This window comes from Oreochromis niloticus, linkage group LG23, assembly GCF_001858045.2.
Source record: "Oreochromis niloticus isolate F11D_XX linkage group LG23, O_niloticus_UMD_NMBU, whole genome shotgun sequence".
Taxonomy (NCBI): Eukaryota; Metazoa; Chordata; class Actinopteri; order Cichliformes; family Cichlidae; genus Oreochromis; species Oreochromis niloticus.
The window spans coordinates 45,332,542-45,357,899 of NC_031986.2; the positions used below are offsets into that span (position 1 = coordinate 45,332,542).

The 25,358-nt window shown below is 41.2% G+C and overlaps 1 protein-coding gene across 4 annotated transcripts in view; it reads left to right on the top strand.

Annotated features, from left to right (window-relative positions):
* Nucleotides 1-9,007: 9,007 nt before the first annotated feature.
* The window catches only part of pex5la (peroxisomal biogenesis factor 5-like a), a 102,345-nt gene continuing 85,994 nt past the window's right edge, over nt 9,008-25,358 (top strand). For all 4 annotated transcript variants that reach the window (XM_019351844.2, XM_025902801.1, XM_025902802.1 and 1 more), the window contains exon 1: nt 9,008-9,490. In XM_019351844.2, the coding sequence (XP_019207389.1) occupies nt 9,470-9,490 (21 nt within the window). In that variant the 5' untranslated portion in view covers nt 9,008-9,469. The remainder of the gene's footprint in view (nt 9,491-25,358) is intronic.

The following is a 25,358-nucleotide window of genomic DNA, read 5'->3' on the forward strand; positions in this document are numbered from 1 at the left end:
TTATTATATTAAAATATTCTGGACACAAACACATTTTGTAGTTTTTTGCTGCTTTTGTGTGGATCTACGTAGCGACTCCCTGCTGAGAGACATCACACAACAAACTTTTGATAAGTTAAAACTTTGCACTCCTTATGACTATTAGCTGCTTTTGAAAAGCACATAATATGTTGTAGATTACTTGCTACCCTTTTAAAACTGTAACAATTAAAGGAATGTTTCCATTACTTTAAAGTAAATGTATTTCTTTTCTTCATTTCTGGTAACAAATGTTTTAACTGGGAATGAATCCAGATGAATGAAAACATCTACATGCTGTAGATGTTTTCATTGATCTGACATTAGATCGATGTGGACACTGAGCTCATTTTCACTGCTGGTTAATGCGTTTTACTCTAAGCAGTGGCTTTAGGAGACTTACCTGATTCAAGAAGGAAGATTTTGGTGAATTTCCAGGACTCAAAGGAGCTTTTGACTGACGTCACAGCCAAAGACTATTGCTTATAACAAAAAGCATGGACTTACTGGCAAATGAGGAACAGCACAAATCAAATTCAACCTGGGCTTAGAGTCTATGCTGTGATGGGCTGAGAGGCCAGGTACACCTTAGAGAGGTGACCAGTCTATTGCAGGGCTAACACACAGAGATAGACAACCGTTTGTGCAACCAGTTAACACAACACACAACATACATGTCTTTGGACTGTGTGAGGAAGCACTCGGAGAGCCCCCACATCAGCACAGGAAAAGCATGCAAACCCCACATGGTAAGGCTGACAGTTTCAAACCAGGAGTCTTCTTGTTGTGAGTCGTTTTCATGGTATCAGATGTTGGTCCCAATAAATTGTTTGGACATAATAAAGACAATTGTAGACTCTGAAAAGATGCAAAGCAACAGAATGAAAATAAACTGACACGTTTAAAGCCTTGGTATCCACCAGCATTTTGATGAGTAACTGAAATTTACTAAAACTGAAAACACACTGTAACTAATTAGACTTTCAGCATTTACTTCATCTTTTCAGGGGTTTTTATGTAAGTAGTCACTCCCAAACATAAGATGTGTGAATATTCATTGCAACATTATGAGTTTTACAATCAGCAGTTCCCGCTGTTTAAAATTAGCTGTAAAACTCTGAATGTTGTTCAAATTATGCTTTTGAAACAGTGCACTAAATCTCTGCTTTAACTGCAGCGTTGTTTGAGGCAGTGATTTGCTTATCTCAGTGCAATATGCTGGAAAGTTGGTGTTGAGGAAGAGCCACCGAAGGTCAGCAGGATATTAATGTAGTGTGTTAATCTAGAGATTTGTTCATACAGCTTTATTATGGAAGATACCAACGGCTGCACTGGAAACTTTGTTACTGACTAATTTATCATAAAGCAGAGTGACCGCTGTCTGTTCTCAGGTGGAACAGACTTGCTGCTTGCATACAGATGCAAGCACACAACCTTCTTTTCTTTATTATATTCAGGAGAATTTGAAGCCTGCCAAAGTTAGGAATGGTTAGAAATGGAAAGCCGTTAACTTTCAAGTCTAACAGCTAAAAGTTGTTTTTATCATCACTGAAAAGGGTGGTGTCACTTAATTAACCTCAGTGTACACTTTAGGAAGTGTAAGCTGAGTGCTAACTGTTATGTAGCTAGTCTCCACTTCCATAAATTCCAGTGCATCTCTGTGATATTGCCCATCCAGCAGTCGCAGCTATCATGCATGTGTCATGAATTATTGAAGTCAATCAGATGCCAGGAGCCTTATCTCATGAAGATGAGCTTCACCTGAAGTCATGGCTGATGGCAGCCTGCTGCAGCTGCTCATCTGGAGCTATGTTGCACAATGTATGACGGCATAAATATGGAAGAGAGGAGCGTATACAGTAGCTGAAACATCAAGCGAAAAAGCAAGAATTTCTATCTGACTTTATTCACGTTGTATATTTGCAGCAGGTAAAAAGAACATTGCAGTAGCATTAGTGGTGGTGTTTTGATTCAACACTTGAATGCTGGGATTGTATCAGTTCAGCAACTGGAGCTCTGTTTCCCCACGCCATCATGTCCATAGCCTCCATTCCTCAATTATCCCCTGACTGTAAACAGCTAATCCCATTTAAGGTCAAAAGGGAACGGAGTCTATTCCAAGGTGAGAGGTGAGTATATGATACCACCATATCAAGGAACTGCCACATCTTTCCTTGGATTCTGAGGAAAAGGGGATGCCTAACGTTAACCAGTAAGAACATGATCTTACTGTATGTACAATTTACCAAAAAAGACATACTCGCACAGAAAACAAGCGCTTTTCGATGACACTGCAAAGCACTTTGTAAGCCAGTTTCCATTTATGTTCAAAACCATCATGGTCTTCTAATTGTACGTGTTTTTCCAAAGCAGTTCACCTTTGGCATGACTTGAAGGGGACGCTTAATAAAATCCAAATAATCAATACTGCTACAGTAATTGACCTTGCCACAGACAGTAAAGTACACAGATAAAAGAGGAGGCACTGAGGGGTCAACACTGTTTGAAGGCACTCACAGCTCAGCGGGCCTGTGAATGCAACCTGCTTTTATCGGCCAGCAGACAACTAGATGCAGCAAAAACAGACAGCTGGATTTGCATCCTAGACACCCTAACAATCAGCGGGCAGCCGTATCAAAGCGCTGCAGACCCCTTGATCTACATTTTATGTTCATCAAGAAAATGCGTTTACTGATACATATAAATAGTTCTCCATGTGATCATTTCTAGTGTGATTAATCTGGAGTAGCTCGGCAGACAAACAAGTGTGTGTTTGCAGTTCTGTGTATGCTTCTACTCATCTGAGGGAATATTTGAGAAACATAAATTATAAATCCCATGCCGTGCACAGATAACTGTGGTAATGAAGCTGGCAGAACAACTGGATGCGGTACATATTTAAACAGGCTACTTCCTTTGTGGACATATCATCTGGGCATTAAAGATTCAGACGCTGTGATAGCCCAACATTAGAGAGGACTGCAGGGTGAGTAGTTTGGAAATGGGAGCATTATCTAGTCAGCAGGGGCCGACGATGCACGCAAGAGACCCGAGCTGCCGGGACAAGGCCGACGGGACGGCGAGTGTAAGATTTACTGTGAAGTTTCCACAATACTTCTGCAAAAATAACCCAAACTGTTACTGTTGCAGATTTAGAAGGTTAATGATATTAACATGGAAAAATATAGAGCAGCATATGGGATTATTTGTTGCCTCCAAGTTTCAGTCTTTGTCTCCAAAAAACATCTCTATGCTCTCACACTATAAACAGAATCAAACATCCTCGTAGTAACCACACTGAAGGCCCTGGGTTGGCATTAATTGCAAAAAATTAGAAAGCAAGCTTTTAAAAGGGCTACAACTTCAGATGGCACTTTTTAATCTGTGCAGTTTGTATTTTTTCCTAACTAGTGCCTTTGTTTACCAGGTCGGATGCTTCTCTGCAACATTAGCCTCGCTTGATCCTTATCTCGTCTATGATATCTAGCTGCAGTTGGAAATCAGGGTATAATTTACCACAGCATAGAATACAGCTAACACGAGGTATTTAATATTCCAGTACGTCATGGTTATCCAAGACCATTTGCTTAATCAAGAAACAAGATCCTTACTGGCAAACCATTAAAAGAGTGAGAGCTTATCTTCTGATCTACTTACAGCTGGATGTTGAAATGACTGGAAGAAGCTTCATCACTTTATCTTCAGGACACAGTTAGAAGTTTGGAGTTTTTAGTTAAAATGCTGACTTTATAGTAAACGTTAATATAAGTTATATTATGTATCATGGTAAAAATATCACCCGTTCCTCTACAGGGCTTAAAAAAGACTATTATACATTCATTCAAACATCAGTGAGCTGATGCAGAGTCGTAAAGCGTAGTCCCAAATTTCTTCACACACACACACAAAAAGGAAAACAGAGTTTTATTATCATTATTATTATTATTATTCATAGTAGTACGAGAAACGAGGAAAACGTGCTTAGATCTGTGGACTTAGTGTTATAGTGATATTTGCAGGATGGCAAAGAGCGATCTTCTACATATCAGGTTGTTTGATTACCTTAACTAACTCATTAATAATATTTTAAACAGTGCATTTACCAAAACCTCAGCGTGTTCCTGTCTGCTTAGGAACAGCGGCGCCTCAGAGGGAAACATGCTTGTTGGAGTGTAAACTGGTACAAAGCGTCTGCCGCTCTAGATCGTTTGACATCATTTGTTTGCTCCATTAGCTTTGTGGCATTCTCCTCTGCAGCTCTGCGGCTCACTGCTAATGATTTGTCCTCCAAAAAGCAGATTAGGAGTTAGTGTGTTAGTTACATTATGTGTAAAATCAAAATAAATCACATTTTTGTCTGAGATGACCGGACGGTGCAAGTACTTTTTAGGCGTTGGATTAAGAAGTCCAATATTTAGGTTTGTGATGCAGCAGAAAAACCAATTCTCTGAATTTCTAAAACAACACGTCCAGGAAATAGCGCCGTTTTTCTGGTTGCATTCAGGCCAAACCATCAACACCTCTAATACACTTGTTTGCAAAACCACACTTTCAGATTGCAGGGTGACACTGTGTGAAGGTCGGGCCTCTCTGAAGCAAACAAAGCTGGATGATGACATCACTGCTGCACAGCAAATACACACACGCATGACAAAGACTGACAAATAGTCAAGGACTTACAGCTGCGATTTCTATTTGATCATGACAGGAGGGGCAGAGCTGTGTTGACTGATAGCATCTTTGACCTGTTGCTATGTAGCAACTGGTCGCCTGGAAATTATTTCTGGAGTAATGAGTTACCGGCTGACGAGTACTTCAGTGGTGATCCAAATGTGTGACTGAATTTATAGGCAATGAGATGGTAGACTGCAGGTACACCTGACAGCAAGTGTCACTGTTTTCTCCAGTTAAATAAAACCTTGGTCAGGCCCGTGTGTCCACAACAGGTTCAGCTGCACTAGTTGCCAGGAGCCTTATCTCAGCTTTGTGACGTCAGCAAAACAGCTGTCAGAAAACAAGTGATATATGGAGTATAATGGACATTTTAATTTTTAATCACCACATTTCTCAGGTGAAAAATAGGTCGAGCCCTGATAATAATGGGATCATCAAATGTGCCAGCTGCATTTGATCTCGCCATCCATTTGCATTATTTCAGTCACTCCTTAATTTGCACAGATTCTGGAGATCAATCCAATCTGACATATTTCCACTGATATATTTCTGAGACTCAGTTTGGTGTTTATTTTATTAAAGGTCTGCATTCGAGCAGGCTGTGGTTTTATGAGAATAAAACCTATATAGTTTATCTTTATAACACTTTTATATAATTGCAAATTACTAAAAGCTCTCATGTTGCCCAGAATTTCATGCTCTGTGTTGAAACTGTTTCAATCCCAATCAAATTCTTATCAAACCAAATCTAATCTGTTTCAGTCATTTGTCTCACCATCTGTGGTCCAGGTAACGACTTAACTGTGGTTTGGGGTGAATACATGAATTCAAATGATGCACTTCTAATATCTTTTCATAATTTTAATAGCTTTGTGGACAATGATGGTCAAAACAATATCAAAAATAATTATCATTGAGTATTTATGGCCATACGTTAAAGTACTGAATGAAAAAAAGAGTTTTTACCTGATGATGGCGTTTATTAATACCTGAATCATCAAGCTATATTCTCCACACTAAGTGGATAATTCCCGAATGCTGTGACCAAAAACCGCCCCACTGGTGACCCCCAATGAGTTAGAGGATCTTCATGGTGATTCAGATTTATTCAGAGGGGTCCAAAACTTAGAATGAGCCTAGATGTGTGTTGGCAAAAAACAAAGCAAAGCAGTGACGTCATGATTATACCAGAAATCAGTCAGTGTTCAAAAGACTTTGTTTGTTTTGGGGGGGTGAGACGCACCATGGTCGAATTCACCTGTGTGAGTTATAAATGCTGAAGCATGTATACGTGTCACTGACATGGAAACTTGGTTTACACTTTTATTCCCACTTTCCAACATTCTCAGTCCGTACGTCTTCATTAAAAAAATCACAGCAGTATTGCTCAGTATTTATTATAATAATTCTTCTTTAGCTGTGTTTTGTAGCTGGTAATTATCCAAAGCAGATAAAACATTTGATTTTTAATTTGATTGAAATAATTGGCAATGCAAAGAGGAGTAATTCCCTTCTTGTTGACTTTAATAATATTTTTGCTGTTTCTGTTAACCGTACAAGAGTGATGGGACAGAAATCTAAAAATAGATTTAAAGGCCAGTGCGTGCACATGTACACACACATAAAACACTACAATCTGTGATCATATATCGATTTTCAAAAATAGGCTTGTGTACGTTTGGTAAACAATAAAGACCCAGGATGTAATAATCGTGCTTTTCTGGCCTTTAGACTAGATTTTTTTAATGTAGTGAGGCATGAAGAATATGACAGGACTGATGTGTTGGTGTTGTTGTACAACAAATTACAGTGAGAGCTTCTGAATAGCAACAACTTACACCTTTATTAAAGGACAGTGTGTTAATAATTACAGACGTGTTTAATGTCCACACAATCCTCTGCTGCCCACAAAAGATCCTGGGCCGTTTCACAAAGACAGTTAAGACCAGTTCTTTTGGGTGATGTTCAGCTACAGCAGAGCTTCAACAACATTTCCAGGGAAACAGGATGTAATGATTAGAGCGTACTCAGGCGCCTCCAATCATGTGAGTTTTCAGGATTTTTTAAAATTTGCTGACATGAAGGGGATAAGGAGAAAGGTGGGAGGGGAGGCAAAAATCAGAAATAAAATTAAACTACAAACTACACTATTTGCATCTAAAATATAGTAGAGTGGAAATGTGGCATTACATAGAAATACTTTAAGTTCAATACGTGAGTAAATGCACTAACTTGTTACTACTATTCCTATACATCAGGGGTGCCAAACATAAGGCCCTGGGGCCAGAATTGGCCTGGCAAAGACTCCAATCCCTCCAACCGGATGGCACTGGAAAACTGTATGTTCATAAGTTTTATAACATTTCCCACTGATAAAGATCTCTCCCATGGCTTCTCATATTACACTACAATAATTATTTAAACATTCACAGACCAATGCAAAGGAGAGTTTCTTTGGCCCATCCCACTTAAGATCAAAGTGGGCTGTATGTGGTCCGTGGTATAAAATAAGTTTGACATCCATACTATACGTGCTCTCATTCATTGGGTATTGTAAGATTAACAGTACTTTCCTTTTTGCCTCCAAATGTGAGGACACATTGGAGCTGTGGCCTTCAGGTTGTTAGTGCTCATGCAGCGGCAACCCCTGAACCAGATGGTGTACACCGGGGGTAAAAAGAGCCATCAAGCTGTAGAGGAGTCTTTTTCACTCCGTCAGCTTGTGGGACTCTGCAGGCAGCTGATCAGCAGGCCAAGCGGGCTGTGGCTTCAATGGTTGTCAAAGCAAAAACTCAGGTGTGGGAGGAGTTCAGCGAGGTCGTGGATCTACGCTTTGGGTCAGACTGTCAGACAACTCGGTAGGGGGAAGCAGCTTTCAGCCCACACGCTATACAGTGGGGATATTGTTCTGCTTATCTCAACTGAGAATATAGTCAGGGGGTGGAAGGAATAATTTAAGAATCTCCTGAATCCTTCTGCCTTTTACATAAATTATCTCTTGACAGGCAACAAACACAAAAAATGGCTATGCTTTACTACTTTGATATGTGACTCAATTACTTCACTAAGGTTTCTCAAGCTGCATCTTGAAGATAGCAGCTGAACAAGTTGCCTAGCATATCTCTGCTTAGCTATATGTTCAGTGTGAGTGCTTATATCGCCAGATGTCCAGATGGTGGTGCACTCCACATCAGTAATCCTTTGCTACACGTCTGCAAAGTAAGGTAAAGTATTGATTAAACTGCTAAAAAATATATACATATATATATATATATATATCTATCTCTGTGTTTCAAAACTGAATGTTAGGAATTGTTTTCCAAAATAATCCTTTCATGAATCACAATAGCTTAGGTGTAACTATATAACTTTGCCTACTTTAAAATGTGTGGCTCATTGGATATACGAAAAAGTCTCCTTCACTCTCAGTCTGCACCCCACAAGCTGTGTGACTCCCCTGAGGGGGACACAGTATCAGCTGACACTGGCAAAGTGTGTTTACTTTGCAGGAAAGGAAGAATAGAGGAAAATGTTTTGCTATTAGGTGCAGAACACAGAGCGGCCCTGCTCCAGCTGGTCAGAGAAAAGGTGAAAAATCCTCCATGACTGAAGCACAGAGTGTCGAGGTGCTACCTAGAAACTGAAAAAGAAATAAACTAAATTTTCACCAGAAGCTGAACTTTTAGATGAAGTGTTGTTGAAATGCTCATAAAACATAACTCCCAGTGTCATTGATACACTAATCTGGAGCTGTTCCGCTCCCAGTGAGCTATTTTAGAATAAAATAAAAGCTTGCTGTGTATTTGATATTCTGTTATTCAGTAGAAAACATTGCATACATGCGTGTGTGCATGTGAGATTAAAACACGCGCACTGACACTAATGTGGGCTAAAATGTAAACATATAGATCTACGTTGCTAAGAAACCACGTCTCCATTGTTTTTGATCATTGAATTGTTGCTTCCACTAATTAAAACGACTGAAAACGGCAACTAATTGGTTCATCGCACGCAGATGTCACGCTCTGTAAGACGCAGTGCGCTGTTTCCTCTGCTTGTTTTAACCGTGTCATTCAGAGCTGCTTTCTAAGCGGGAGGCTTATAAAAGCTTATAAAACGTTTTTAAAATCAATTTGCTCATGACAAAATCCTTCTACTATAAATTCTTTTTCTACGCCTGTGAACTTTTGAAATTTTCTGAACGCGATCTCGAGAGTGAGCGAGAGAGAGAGAGAGCTGTGCACGTGAGCTCCTCACCGAGCACGTCATCACTGGAGGAGGCACCAGAGGGCTGGGTTAGAGGGAGTAGTTGGGAAACAGGAGAGAGGAGCGCACTATAAGAAGAGAATGAGCCCAGCAGGAGCGTCATAACATTTAAAGCAAGACCGAGAGGAAAACGCCACCGCGCTCACAATGAAGACTTGAATCTCGAGAGAATTTTATTTGTGTTTGTTTGTGTTTTTCATGTAAGGACTATTTGAGGAATCTGCAAGGTATTAAAAAAACAGGAAAGAAAAGAAAGTGCCGTCCGGCGTCGCTCCCCGTGTGTGTCAGCGCGCTGAGGTATCCTGGATGAGCGCAAAGTGTCAGCTTCAGCACCCGAGGAGAGGACAGCTCCGCTCTGTCTGCTCCTTTTTGGACCTCCAGTCCAAAAACTCTCCTTCGGCTTCTGATGTCCACACTTGGAGTTTGACACTGTGCGCCCCATACAAGTCGGGAAGAAGTGTAAAAGGAAGATCCACTGACGGAGAGAGCCGCGACTGACTGTGTGCTCAATATGTACCAGGGGCATTTACAGGTAAGGAGGCAGGATGTGCACGTCTCAATTAAGATGGAAAACGAAATGTTGCAGTTGTGATGGAACAAATGAACACGATTTGGACGAAATACATTTGTAGTTCATGTTAAGAGCTTTTCTGTTTTTTTCATTCCTTGGGGGTTTAGTAATCTCGAGGCGCTGCTGTTCTGATGTTTTCATTTACCTGAGAGACGTCTTCCGATGCGGGCCCTTCAAGTTTTGGGGAAAATTTGCTCAAAGAGACTGTTAATGCGTGCACTTAGTCCAGCACTCAAGTCTGCTACAGCCTTCATTAGCTGCAGTAATCACCGGGGAGACGGAGGAAGTGAAGGGCACTGTGGCGCGCCTACTGCAAGTGCAGGTGCGTGCCAAAGGTAAACAGGAGGCAAACCTCGTCTGTTTAACCAGGCAGCCCCTGACACCGCAACAAATCAGTTTAACTTGTTTGCTGATGCTCGCCTGACGTCACGCAATTTGACGTCAATTTTCAGTCTTTAGCTTTAATAAGAGCCTCAAACTCATCGCAGACGTTAAAATGAGGCGAGAAATAGCTGACGATGATCAGCTTTCTGACTTCAGCAGAAATCGGAGGGTTACAGTCAGGAGCTTCCAACAGCTGCATGTGTGGCGTGCGGTACAATCACACGCTGTCACATAAACAGTAACCCCGTCCTCTGCGGTTAATGTTAGCTTCTGCTCTGCTTTATATACATGGAGTGAAATTTACACGGCTGCTTGACAAAGATACATCAGTTTCCAGACAGCTGATTATGTAATAAAAGACCACGCAGTCCTGAGTCAGTACTCGGGAGCTTTGAAGACCAACATTTAATATTTCATGACATATATCTCAAGCAGCGGTATTCATTCAAAATGCACGAAAAGGCGGTCAACAGTTCTTGCCTGGATTACCGCGGACGTGTTTGTTAAGGGAGGGTCAGCGGAAAACCTCACAAACTGGCTGATTTTTTTAAAAGGAGAAAATCATGTGCTTTTAATCAAAGTTTTCTCTGTTACATTCATGTTTCAGTTGTCAGACACTTTCTGTGTTTCTCATCACATGCACGCAAGTCATTACACTCTGTGCCATGTTTAGATCACAGCTGTGCTTTCTAAGCCATTATACGGGAGTTATTTAGCAGCAGTGAGTAATGGGAAGATTTTTGCTTTGACATCCGCTTTTGTAAGGGATACATTTATCTTGATTTTTTTCCATCCCTTTCTCCTTGAAGTAAAGTGTTTGCTTCTGTGAGAGCATATGAAATCTGAGCTATCTAAATCGGTAACACTATCAGACTGTTGTCGGAGAGACACTGGAATTGATAGCATGGCTTCTTTGGGCATAAGGGAGGACTGTTTTTCCTTGATGAGAAGAGGCTAATATGCAAAATCGTAAACGCTTTTTGGAAAGAAATTAATCAACATGGAACACTTTTAGAGTTGTTCACACTTCATAACGGTTGTATCGCACACAGTCAGTAAAACATGAAATGCACGTTCGTTATGTTTGCATAAAGCATTTCACAGGCCTAATGTGACCTCCAAATTGATGCTGGAGGTGGAAATCACTGGGCGTAATGGGTCTCCAGAATTTCAAGTGAAGCTCACACTGTGCACACACTTTGTGATGCATTACTGGTGCGGCATCAGTCAGTCAGAGCTATCAGATTTCTTATCCCAAAGTAGCTACACTTGTAAGTCCTCCTTTATTACACAATTGTCAGTCAGCACGATTTGTCAGCTTATGAATGTTGCAGCTCAGGAGGCAGCTGGCTGGGGAGCGAGATAAGGATGTCCAGTTTCCATCTTACCATTTCTTATTTGATAACCTTCTCCTTTCCCTGCGACCTGGATAAGCGGAGCATGTGCCGGCCAGTGTGCAGTTTAATCCAAGGCTTTCTGTATTTCCATAAACACATTTTGCATAAGTGCAGGGGATATTCACACAATGAAACAATATTGGATGAATCAAATATTTTGGCATGTGCATGGTCTCATGATTGATGCCAAGTGTTGGTTGGCAGTTGAGGATTGGGGTCTGCAGAGAGCTGCTGGCAGAAATACAATGCTGGACTCATGTCTTCTATTTTTTTCCAGTTATTCTTTTTCCCTAAATGAACCCTAAACACACGGGTAATGATAACACCCAGCATCCATGTAGTTACAAATGTGTGTTTGCGTGTTATGGTATAAAATGTGATATCGAGAAACATTTTACCTTTAAGAAAAGGTTAAACCAAAGGTGTGGAACAGCTGCTCATCTTTAAAGCTACAAAACATTCTGTTTCTGTTACTTCCCTGCATATTTCACTTGTATACATACTACATTTATTAAAGTTTAAGATTTAGTACATCCATTCTTCATCAAATTACACGAGAACATTTCAAATTATACACTGGAATCGCTGAAGTGGCTTTAGCTGCGTTGGTATTCGTGTTTACAGTAAATCTAATTAGTGCATGTACTGTGTGTATAAAACATACTGGCTTAATGGAAGTGACGCTCCAAGGCCTTTAGATGTTTGCTCTGTTAAGCGCAACATGATTACGTAATTTGATTACCATTTTTCAAGGCCCTCGGGGAGCATCTCGAATGGATGCTTTAGCTGATCAGAAGTAGATCAAGTCTCTTAAGATCACAGTCATTCACATCAATATTGTATTAGACGTGTACCAGATTTACTCATACAGTTTGCTTTCTTGGGTGAAAGCTTCTTAGTTTGCATTTCATTTCCTTGTTTTTTATTTGTCACAGCATGGCGCTTATCTTTGTATTTTTGTCTGATTGCATCTTCTCAGTGCAATCAGTTTTCTCAAAGCTGTATTCATGTATTCAAATGCAACGAGTTTTTAGAGTATTTAAAAGTAGAATGGGAGGCAGAGCCTTCAGTTTTCAGGCCCCTCTTCTGTGGAACCAGCTTCCAGTTTGGATTCAGGAGACAGACACTATCTCTACTTTCAAGATTAGGCTTCAAACTTTCCTTTTTGCTAAAGCATATAGTTAGGGCTGGACCAGGTGACCCTGAATCCTCCCTTAGTTATGCTGCAATAGACGTAGGCTGCCGGGGATTCCCATGATGCACTGGGTGTTTCTTTTTCACTCACTATGTGTCAATAGACCTCTCTGCACTGAATCATACCGGCTATTAATCTCTGTCTCTCTTCCACAGCATGTCTTTATCCTGTCTTCCTTCTCTCACCCCAAGCCTGGGGCTTTCTTCCTGTTAAAAGGGAGTTTTTCCTTCCCACTGTCGCCAAAGTGCTTGCTCATAGGGGGTCATATGATTGTTGGGTTTATTGTAGGGTCTACCTTACAATATAAAGCACCTTGAGGCGACTGTTGTTGTGATTTGGCGCTTTTTAAATAAAACTGAATTGAATTGAATTTAAAAAAAAATTGTGGTAATCGGATGAACTGTATATTCTATTAAACGCAGATATTAGAATATTCAAATATAACTACTATGAAAAATTAAACAATGCTCAGTGGATAAAACCTTTTGGAGAACTCAGAAAAAAATGAGGGAGCATACAGGAGCGTCAGGGTATCACAACCCAGCAAGAGAACGTATGCAAGCCTGCATTTAACATCCTGAAACACCCTTTCATCGGTCATAGCTGTGCAATCAATCAGGCCGTACTTCATGTATGTTAAACAATTAATGTTGTTGTTGTAAGGTTTTTATCAGCGCCTCTCCCACAGCTGTGGCGGTCAGCTTGAGGGACAGCAGAGGACTTCCGGAAGCTTTTTCCACTATTTTAAAGTCTCCTTGATTTAATGAACCATGGTCTTGAATAAGAGCAATTTAATAGGCCTGACTATTTCAGGAGCCAGGATAATGAGTGAAATCAGGTGGCATCCAGCTGGAACAAAAGCTCCACAGACAGTACTGCTCTCCTTGTTGAAAATATGTAACAGGGCTTGAAACCTGTAGACGTGTAAACTACTGTAACACTTACCATTACATTATGGATGTTCAGAGATTAGCAGCCCGTTAAACCCTGAACATTTATTATTCACCATTTATTTTTTCTTGAGTGTCTCAGTGGTTGTTAAAATCATGGTTTCTCTCACTGTCTGATGGTATCAGGTCATTCTAACTTTTCAATAAATCAATTTTATTCTAACATAAGTTAAAAAAAAAAAAAAAACACCTCACTCACATCGATGTAGAAATTACTCTGTTTAGTATTCTTACCCAAACTTTGTGTTTTTAAAAAACTTTAAATCCAGTATCCATATTTTGTGGATCATTTTAAATAAATGTCACCAAAACCTGAGATATTTAGCGTCTTTGTAAGGCTTAAGGCTCCCAAGAACCGGTTTTAACAATTGGGGCTCGCTTGGCCAAAGCCTCCCATTCTGAATGCTACTCAGTCCACATAGAAACAGAGCCTTACGGCTCCTCCTGCTGGTGGTGGAGGAGAGCCCTAAATCTCACCAAGCTGCCAAATATCCCAGGCCACGATATATGAGACTACTGTCTTATAAGGTGGCGAAGTTGGCCATTCAGGAGAGACACAGAGTCGAGTCGTTCGTAGGGACTGAGTTGAGATGTTTGGGGGATTTTAGGATGGCTTCTGGATTTCTACTAGCCAAGGTGTTGATGGTATGTCTGCCTGGAAAGAGAATCCAAGGCAGACTCAGGACATGTTAGGGATTATATCTTTTGTCTGGCATGGGAATGCCTGGGTGTCCCAGATGAGTTAGAGAAGGTAGGTGGGGAGAGGGAAGTTCGGGCATGTCTGCTTAAAATGTTTCCCCTGCAACCTGGACTCATAGGAGTGGCAGAAGATGAACGGATAGATGGATGGATGGAGGCACTGGGGTCTGAACTTGCATTTAAACTTCCCTTTTTTTACTTCCACTTATCAAAACATCAAGACCAATTGCAGTATCTTGTCTATGTACTCCTCATGTCCCCAGAAAATCTCTGATCTTTCAGGGCTTAGAGACAGGTCCTCCAGGGACAGCAGATTTTTGGGTCCTGTTTGTTGCTGGGTAGGGACTTCATGAATCCACTTGTACTAGTGCAAATGCTTTATTGGATTGGTATACGCAGAGATTGGAGGCTGAGTGGTGTCGTCGAGCTGTTCCTGAGCAGTGTTTGCAGCGTAGAGGGGTGCACTGTCTTTCTTGGGGACACAGCTGCTGTTAGGGTAGTGCCATCGCCACCATGTGTGCATGGACCGCACCAGTATTTAGAGGGCTGGCACACGTCAGAGTAACAGGATCCCATGTAATAACATTAGACTGCAAAAAGAAGATCAGTGTTATTCACTTCAGCTGTCAGTGGTTTTAATATCGTGGCTAAATGGTGAATGTTTTTCTGGGTTTGGATGCATAGTTTCAGTAATGACCATTTCATTTTCTGCCAGGTTGTGCAGGCAGGTAAAGGTTAGCTTTGACTGCAAAATATGCTGACATTTACTGCACACTGGGAGGGTTTTTTTTTTTTTTTTTGCATGTATTGGGTGAAAAGATTCATTTAAGTGGTGCTACGGGCCTTACAGACTAATTTACTTAATTTTAGATAGAAGTACTGCGTTGAAGAATTATGTCCTACTGCATATTTTGTGAAGTCATGCACAGCTGTTCGGCGCCATGAACACTAGTTTAAAATTTGTGGTATTTAAAAATATAAAAAATGCACAATTTCCAAACCAGAGAATTGCTGACTCGCGCCAAATATGTCCTTATACAGAGAGGAAAAAGATGTATAATTAAACACAAGAAAAACAACCTGAAAGATTTGCCTTCTGCCGCTGCTTTCTAAGGTACTTAGCCAACATCCAGCCTTCAGTCACTGGGCTTTTCTCCTTCCCCTGTTTGGGTAGTTAAGGCTCTATAGAGACCCTGAGCAGCTTGTGGAGCTTGTAAAGCGGACTAGAGGGAGACTAAGAGGGATTCAAGCATTCATCAGCAGCTGTTGCCCTATAAGCTGATTGAGGGAAAAGGGGTTGTTCTTCTTACCACGGAGCATGGGAATTCGGTCATTTTGTTATTCACTGTCATCTGTCCTTTCTGCTCTTTGAACACCCGCCCATTCATGAAACAAAATAATTAAAAAAGGAGGGAAAAAAGAGAGAACATTAAGTCCAGATGTGGATGTGAATGATGTGACGAGAGGTTAGGCCGAGGAGAGCGGAAGGAGGAGAAAAAGGTTCATGATGCAGTCATGTCACATTTTACTGAATATTCATCTCTTTCCTGTACAGTTAAATCCAGGCTCGAGTCTGTCCTTTGGAATCATAATTGTCCTTAATAACCACCTGCTCTCTGACTGGGATGACTTGGAGGATTCATGTCTTCCTGGGTCTTAGTCATTCATAGGGCCACAAGTCATTAGAGCCCAGCTTTAACAGAAGGAGGCTGTGGTATATGTGCGGTATGCTTATATCATTCACACCTTAAGGGTATATTTCTAAAGACAGTGGTTCAAAATGTGGACTGTTCAGCTTTTTGATGACTCTTTTAAAACCGCTGGACTCGGTTGCCTATTTTACACAGTTTTTTGCAGACAGGAGCTTGTCTACACCAAAGCAGTGCAGCAGCTCACAGAGTAGCAGAGCAATTAGGCTGACTGTCTTAGCTAGTGACACACACAAAATCACCTTCACCAAATGTTAGCACAACTTTGCAAGCTTTCTCAAACGGGAAGCCTGTAACCGAGAGAGGATGCGATCGACGTAAAGAACCCGGCTTCACGGCTTCACAGCTCTACACCATCATCTCTGTTCGCTGATTTCCTCCGGGTGTCTTTCTGCTCCAAGTCTGTTAACACGGCAGCTCTCCCAACCCCACGCCGAGAGTCCCCTGAGCTACTGTACAAAGCCACATTTTTCCTCCCACAAAAGTAGGACAAGCCTCAGCATCTTTGTCACTGGAAGCGGAGGGGCTGTGCAGAAGAACGGGTAGCCCATCCATCTCTTTCACCCGACTCATTCATAACAGTCATTCTCCAACTGGGAATTAATTTGCTCCAGAAACCAGACATACGAGGGCCTGAGCGCAGAGAGCGCATGTTTTTGGGCCTCCAGGGATATATAGGAGGTGTCATAGATGAGAGCTGTTGGTAAACAAATAGGCAGGTTCACTGTGCCAGATGTGAGCATCACCTCTACGGGGCTTCCCGCCGATAAGTTAGTTTGGCCCCACCTCTGTAAATTCACCAGATAAATTTACTGCAACCAATATTGTGTCTGCATCTATAACGCTTTATCTTTGCTACTGCCACTGGTCTAAATATATTAACATATATTATTTTTAAAAGACATTTCTTTCAGCATGTTATTGCCAATAATAATTTTGTAAAATACCTCTGAGAGTTTACCAGAGACAAAAGTGAAGACTTTAAAACTGATAGTTTCACCAACATAAAGCAGTCAAGAGGTAGAAACGTGTATTTAAGATTTTTAGTAGTGCAAAATGTGCCAGTATTCAGAATCATAGTTCTCACCCAGATTTAGTTCAGCTCATGTGAACACATGATTAGCTGCTTTTGGTTGCCCAGCCTGTCACTTCCACTCAAGCTAAAGCCCCAACTCTGCATCCTGTTTTCACAGAGTTTATTTCTGCTATTTTGGGGCTTCTTTCAAGATTTTGGTCTGCTTGCTGCTGTTCTTCATTAGCCATGCTGTTTTGGTAACAAAAGAAATGACGCTTTCATGCAGTGAGCATTGTCCTAATTGTATCCCAACCACTCGCCTCTTTACTGTACTGTACGCCCTGTATATTAGCGCCTCACATGACTGAAAATGTTGGCACAGGACAGACATGATTTGACTGGCCAAATTGGTTCTTCTGTGCTTGAAACATTATCACAGCTTAATAAAGTGACGTAATGGCATTTCTAACAAAATCAGATTCGAATTCATTTATTTGTTTCCCGCAGCATAATATCTCCCATTTATGGGATACAAGTAACTTTTTAACGTCTCGCACAATTACAACAATGAGTAGAAACAGACGGCGAGAGCAAGGGGCCACAGGAAACTGCAAACAGAGACGGATTCATAGTCGGGTCTATCCGAACGTTGATGCTCCATGGGGAACACTTGAAATCCCGCTGTCAAATTCACCGTCCCTGATGTTTTAATGTGAGAATCTGTTTTTGCGCCTCGAGCAAGAGATACTCATCTTTTGATTTGCCGACTCCCAGCTTCCTGCCTTCGTATTTGAACCTAGACTAGCAACTTCACCATCAGTGCTCAGCCTTATACAATGGCGCTTCCTCTGTGAACCAGTAATCTTGTCAGATAATTGCAGGAGAACACTCCACATAAACCAAAGTCTGCAAATTATCACATCAATTAGTATGTACCCACAAACACCAATTACATCCCTCTCATGATCACCACTAATGACAATTTCAGCACTCTGTCGCAGCCCTGTACTTACAACCAAGTGCTACCCAGCAGTTTACAGCTGTGAGAAGCAAGCTGTTTGTAGAGACGCCAAAATAATGAAACTCTGAACTAAAGCTGCTCTAATTTTCTTTAATTTTAAGAAGCTTTTGCCACATGAAACACTAATTTGTCTCTCCAAAGCTCTCTTGTGTAAGGCTGTAGTGGAAAAGGAGCCTTTGATGTTATTTGTAAATGCGGGATGAAGGATGAAGTGCGGAGGATAATGATACTGTAGCTGAAAAATGTGTCAATTAAACACTTTGTGCAAAGATATGCTGCAAAATTTGCGAGTATGAGATTTGTTTAGGCTTTCTTGATGGATGGATTTACAGCAGCGCCCCTCTACTGTTGTTGACTAAGCTACTTCCAGTGTAGTTCACCTACTCTATGAGTTTCTGTTCAAGTCTGTCTGTTGGAAGCAAGCGAGCAAAGGAATTGCCTTGCATTTCTATAAATACCTGTGAGACACGCAGTCAATGAATTCCCTGGCAGAAGTTCAGGGTTGGGTTGCAGAGCAGAGCTTAAAGAGGAGCTGGGTGTACAGATGGGATGCATGTATGTGCAAGTGTGCGCCGGCTGAGAGGGCTAAAGGCAGGAAAGCATCGTAGCAGAGCAGGACTAACTTCTCACCTGGAGCAGTCCCATATGCCACTCTCCATATGCAAATCATCTCACTCTTGTGCATGTGTAGGGACAAGCTAAGAATATGTGTGTATATTTCTCCAAATGCACATGTGGTACCTGCATGCAGTTGTCTGCATGGATGCATCCGTGTGCCCTTGAGCATGCATGTTCACACAAGTGTAGATAACGAGGCAAGGCACGGATGTGTGATTCATATTCCTCCACATGACAGGAACTGCAGCGTGCCAGAGAGGAGGTCAAAAGACCCTGCTCCCATGGCTTCTCCCCACACATGCATGGAATGAACAATGCTGTTTGGCAGCTAAATGAGTGATGCTATATTAATACTATCTACACAAAACAACTGCAAGGAAACACCCATTTGGTAAAGTTTCACAAAACCAAAGTCTTTCCTTCAACGGTGTTTGAACCTGAAACTGCTGCATCCCAGATAAATATTACTTTTTTTTATCTTAGTTTTGGTGACGAACAACATATTGCATCGCATGCGTAACTGGAACTCATAAGGCCATTACACGGTCACATGTCACTGTTAACATATGACAGATAAAAGCTGTGACTGAAAATGTTTGATGACTAATAAAACTAATACAGAGGCATAGTGAATACTGTTGGATAGTATTTTGGGGATTCTGTGGTATTAATAATGCAATAAAGCATCTGAATGATTTGATAAGGACGGTGGCGACAAAGGCAAAGGTTGAGCTCCAAAGCACCCAGGTCAGAATCACCAGCTCTATCAAGATGTCAACAAAATACCTGATTTGCTCATTTTTGCCACAGACCAAGGGTGCAGTGAACAAGAAGAATTATGGATTTGATCAACTGGTCTCTGAATGAAATTGACACCCCTTTCTCAACGAGAAGTTTGGGCTCGGGTGAGCCTGAGTGCTGAAGGTATCTATCTATTCGGAACCATGGTAACAGGTTTCTGGCTGATCGGAGCTGGCTTGGCCCTGACTTACCGGAGAACTAAGGAAGTGGAACCGGCTGTTCAAACCCCCACAAGGCTGCCCGCTGGGATTGAAACAATGGGAAGAGGCGTGAGTTTCTCAAAATGGGCTCATTGAGTGCAGCATGGATAAGATCTTAGAAAGGCTTACGGCTGCCGTGAATACTCAGAATAAGATCTCTGAGTGCAGACTGGATTACATCTCGGAAGGGCTCGCTCGGCATAACATCTCTGAGCGTAAATTGGATGACATCTCAGGGAGGCACACTGTCGTGAGTTCTCAGAATCGGCTCTTTGGGCACAAGAATGACAACATCACAGAGCGCAAGTATGGCGAAGCTCGTGGCTCTCCAACGGGAGATTGAGAGACCAGTGTTGGACTGTAGAACTGCTTGGAAATTCATATGAGCTGTTCGCACTAAAGTAAAAAGCACCGTCACTCATGCGGAGACCCCTTCGGCGCCAGCTGCGGTTGCAAGGCTGGAGCTGTACAACAACACCCTGATAACGACTGTGTTTTGACTGTTCTTCCCATTCTATGCAAGGCCACCTGGGTTGGCTGGAAGACTGTTTACTTAGCCTGGCAGGGCGAAGGACACTGTCTCAGCTGAACTCTGGACACACACGCACACACACAGACATATATACACATGCAGATGTACACTCATCCCCCCTCCCCCTCCAAACGCCTTCGATGCTTATTCCCTTCCGATGCTGACGGTGGATCAAGGAGACCAGCGCATAGGCTGCAGGCCCGGATGTACTGTCTACATCGGCTGTCTCTCACCCTTTACCCATCCCTGTTGCTTGTCATGTGTTTCTTTGGTGTATTAAGAGTTTTTTCATGTGCTATGTGCAGAGGTGTTTTTTTCTGTTCTCAAACTGATCTCCCTGTTGGAGCTCAGTCTGGGGGGAGTTATTTTTTTCTCCTTATCTTTCCTCATGTGGTGCTTTTCCATTGTTATACCTCTCTGACCTGTCTTCCTCATGTGATGTTTGTGTAATGTATGTATGGTCGGAGGGTAAGATGGCGCCGCCATTGCGTGCAATAGGTCGGCAGCCTTGTGAAATTTCCCCTTGGGGGACTAAGAAAGGTATATCAAATCAAATCAAATCAAACAAACACTAAACTAATAACTCAAATGAAAACAGGTTTTTGCATTTGCTAAGCCAACTACACCAAATATACTCTAAATGTCTTTGAAGTACAGTGAGTCATGTTTTAGGGTTCTTTAATAGAAAAGAGAGTAGCCTGAGTATACACTAGTGTAGTAGTGTGTAAAAAAACATCTTCAAACAAACTGATGTGTTCCTATAAACAGTCCATCGCAGTGGGCCGTTTTATGTATGGGACACACTTAGTACACCTTATAAACTACTTACTTTCTTACTCAGCAGTTTCGATGTGTGACACTCAGCTGTGTGGAAACAACAGCTGGTTATAAGTTAACATTATTCCAGCTAATGCAAGCGTCCTAAAAATCACACGTTCCCTCTGATGAAGACTGTGATTACCTTCTCAGTGTATTAGGATTTATTCTAAAAGCGTTCGAGTCCAGCATCCTTGTCTAATAAAGCTTCACTAATGCTGATTAGCAGTGGCAAAAACACAAAAACAACAGTGTTTAAGAACAGAAGAGTTCAGGATATCCGATGAACACAGAGTTATTTGTGCTACAGTGGTCACCGTCGCTGGAAGACAGCAGAACTACAACCCAGTGATACTTTAAACACTGAGCCTCCAAATTTCCAAACACGATGAAGATTTGGTTCACGTGTTTACTGAGGCTGGAAGGTCAGGAATGAGAGTCACACGTTGTTATTGTCGTACTTCCTCTGGACTCTTTTAACAAATATTAAATTTAACATTGAAACCAATAGAGTCAAACCACTAACTGAAACTTGACTGAATTCATTTATTTTTTCATTTCAATTTATTTATTTATTTTACTGAAAATTAAAAACTAAAGTTTCAATAAATAATTAAAAAACAACAAACTTAAACTCTCAAATATCAGCGTCTGATCAAATGTGGAACGCGGAACATAGAAAAGTGTTACAACATCACAGTAAAACTGACCTTTGACCTTTGGGATAGAAATCAGCATCAGTTCATTATTTGGTCAAATCAGATGTTTTTGTAAGCACTTCATCCTCGTGAATTATTTAAAAAAAAAATACAACTAGTTTATTCAAATAAGAATTCTGACTCAGGCACAAAATTTGAATTCTGATTCTGAGGACGAGAGTTTCTCTTTTGGAGGGAGCGACTGATATATGTAGAGTGAAAGAGATGAGAAATCATTTTTGTTTGGCTTTCAGTGGAAGCAGCCGGCTAATATTTTAATGCAAAGTGTCGATTCTTGTTTTAAAAACGAGGACTTTAGGAAGCAGCTCAGACAGTCTCAGCGTGTCCCTGGTTAAAGGTCCCTATTCACATCTCCACACCTCATCACTTGTGGCAGACATTGTTCTATTGTGTCCTCCAGATCTTCCTCTCAGCTTAATCCATCACAAACAAAAGCAGTGAGAGTGTAGGTGTTTCTGTGGATCTGTCACAGTGTCTGCATCCAACAAAACTCTCGTGTGTGGCTTGTTGACTGAGACAACGTCTAGTTGAAGTGATGTTGATATCAGGCTTCAGCTGTTCTTTGTGTGTGTGGAGTCATTACACAATGACAAATAAGCTGTTTGCAGAGGAATATTTTTATATGGCAAATAGGGGCTGCTACCCCGACCTCATATAAACTAATATCAGCGTTTATTCTTTTATTCCTCTAAACTTTCTACTTGGACCAAGAACTGTGAAACTAATCAAGCATTGAAAGTTCAGCGAATGAGCATCCAGTGTCGTGGTGTGGTCCAGAACCAACCTGCAGTAGGTTCATAATACATTTCTGCTCCATCTCTCTGATTCTGTGCATGAGAGACAGTGACTTATTGTGTGTTTTTTAAATTACTAATTGATAGCAGAAATTGAGCAGCATGGTGTGAGTCTATTTTTGTAGCACTACACACCAATTTACTCAGCAGGGAAGCTGCACCGAGCCATGAGTGGAAGTATTATCTTGCTGTTAAGAGCAACAATAAAAGCCCATCTAGTGTTATATAAGTCAAAGCCAGTTCACGTTGAAAGTGTTTCTAATGTTTCCGTCTCTCATGCGCCAGTCTCACAGAACATCAAACGAATGACTCGGCGCTCTCAGACAGGCTTGTGAGTCGAGCGCCATCCCAGGACCTCCTGCACATTTTGTGCTTCCAGTCTATTTTCTTTCTGTCTTTTCCTCCTCTGGCAGCTTAATGAGGTCAAATTCCCGCACTACTGTTTCACCCCTCACAATGTATATGCTGTGAGCTTATTAATGGTTTCTGTAATTAGTGGTCAGAGTTACTGTTAGCTTTCTGCTTTCACTTTGATCGTATAAATCACTGAATCCATACATGAAAACACATCTGGTTCTTGTTCCTGTGGAGTCTACGTAAAAACTGCTTTGATGCAGTAAATATCCGGTATCAATTAGCTGATCGAGTCTCCTGCAGTCTGGGGACTTAGCTATAAAAAATAGTACAAAATGTTGGGTTAGCTTCCCAGCCACACAGAAATACACTCACTGGCCACTTTTTTTTGGTACACCTCTTCAGCTGCCCATTAATGCCAATCATATGGCACCAAGAAAATGTTGATATGGTCAAGATGACCTGCTGAAGTTAGAGTTGAACATTAGACTGAGGAAGACAGATGACATGGTTGTTGGTGTCAGATAAGGTGATCTGAGTATTTCTGAAATTGCTGAGCTGCTGAGATTTTCCCTGAAAACTGTCTCAAGGATTTTCAGAGAAAATAACCAGGCTTATGAAAATTAGACAATGGAAGAGTAATTCAAGACACGTGTTAACAATTCTCCGAACATCAGATTAAAGTGCAGCTATTAAAATAAACAGACCTGCAGAGGTGTTCTTAAAGCATATGATGGTTGTCCCAGTTAGTGTTAAACCAAAGGACACCAGCACTAACTGGAGGTTTCTGGATGGATGGCTCAATGGAAGCAAGCTTACAGTAAAGATACCCCCCCCCACACACACACACACACACACACACACACACACACACACACACACACACGTCTACTCACGCTCTTCTATTTAGGGGTTAAAATCTCAACTCTGCGCACATTAGCATGCTTCATTTGTGAAAATCAAATAAATGTATATTTCAAATGAAAGGAAACAGAGCAAGACTCGTTGTGTAAAGTTCATTTAGAGTTGAGGCCTTACTTAAAATTATTCATCTTGTTCCAGCTTATTGATAAGCAAGCTCTTGAGATAAGAGTTGCATGCCTGTGGTCCTTCAAGCATGCCAGTGTAGCCTGTGGAGAGTTTTTCAGGGTTGGCTCTGTTGTTTTGTTTCCAGCTGAACTGGAGAAAAATCAATAGAGGCCAATGAAAAGTTCACACGAATGTCTTGGGCTCAGTTTCATGAACATCTGCTTAGATAAGCTGGAAAAATAACTTTCTGAACAACTACTAACTGATTTTCAACCTCAAATACAGTCATGGTCTGATCAAGATGCAACATGCTGAGGGACATTTAACCAAGTATTAGTGGAAGTGTTTGTATGTATGAGGCTGTATGAGACTGTGAGCCTGTAGGGATTCAACAAAATTGTGCATGCAATTCAAGTTTTTACAGATGTATGTGCACAATCACTCCGTCTAGATGAAAGAAATCATTAAATGTACAAAATCACTATGGCATCCATGCCCACAAGTGTCTGTAAACCTCCGTGTAAACCTATAGAGTCCAAAGGCGCATAGACACATACAGGGAAAGATTTACAGCCTTGAGCAAAAGGGCATGACCGCTCTGTTTTCAGCATTTCTTTACCAACTCCATGGCCTCACCTCACTCATCTTCAAGAATGCTATCATGTCAATTAAAGCCTATCCTTCAGCTATCATATAACCCAGGTTAGTTAGACAGGCTGCCATGGAAAAGGTCAGTCAAAGCTTTAACAATGGTGCAGAGGGAGCTCCGCAGAGCACAGGGAGGAGAGAGGCAGACACAAAACAACCAGGAAAATAATTACTTATAGTTCTTATTTTAATCATTTAAATGTGAAACTCTCATACTGTTTCCTGTTAAAATTGATTAAAGCACAACTTTAATGTTTTGTTTTTAATAGCTTAAAAATCTATATTATGGTGCAGTCGATTTGAGGCATTTGGTGTTAAAATTCAGCTTAGTGAGACTCCTGGTAATGTTAGCTGAACTGCACTGCTGAGTCCTGCAGGCTAAAGAGAAGAAGTGGAAGTTAAAAGCTTATTTGGGGGATTTCCTAATGCACACAACCTGCACATCTGTGAATGCACTAATAATGGTGAATGTTGCAGGTTTTGAAGAAGCATATATTGTTATCCATATGATGTCTTTTTCAGGTAGTACTTTGCTTATTTCAGCACAACAATGGGCCTCATTCACTTATATTTACATAGAAATGTTCTAACCATGTGCAAAAAACAAGTGCGTAAATAAAATTATCATCAGATTCATGAAATGTGCACAGCAGCCCGTTTCGGTCTTATTATTCTCCATATGTTCGTGAATTAGATTCAGTAAAATCGACAGGATTATACTATCTACATACAGTCTGCCTTCTACTGAACCATTTGTCTGTTTAATCTAATGAATTTAACTGCAGGTGTGAAAAGCAGTGCAGAGCTAAGGCAAGAAAGCAGGAGAAAGTCTGACTAAAGAAACTAAAATGATAATGTCTGAGGAACCCTGAAAAGGTGAAAACCAGGAAGAAGTGAGCAGGCCTCAGGCTGAATTCATGGAGGTTCTGAATATCATTTCCCCTGAGA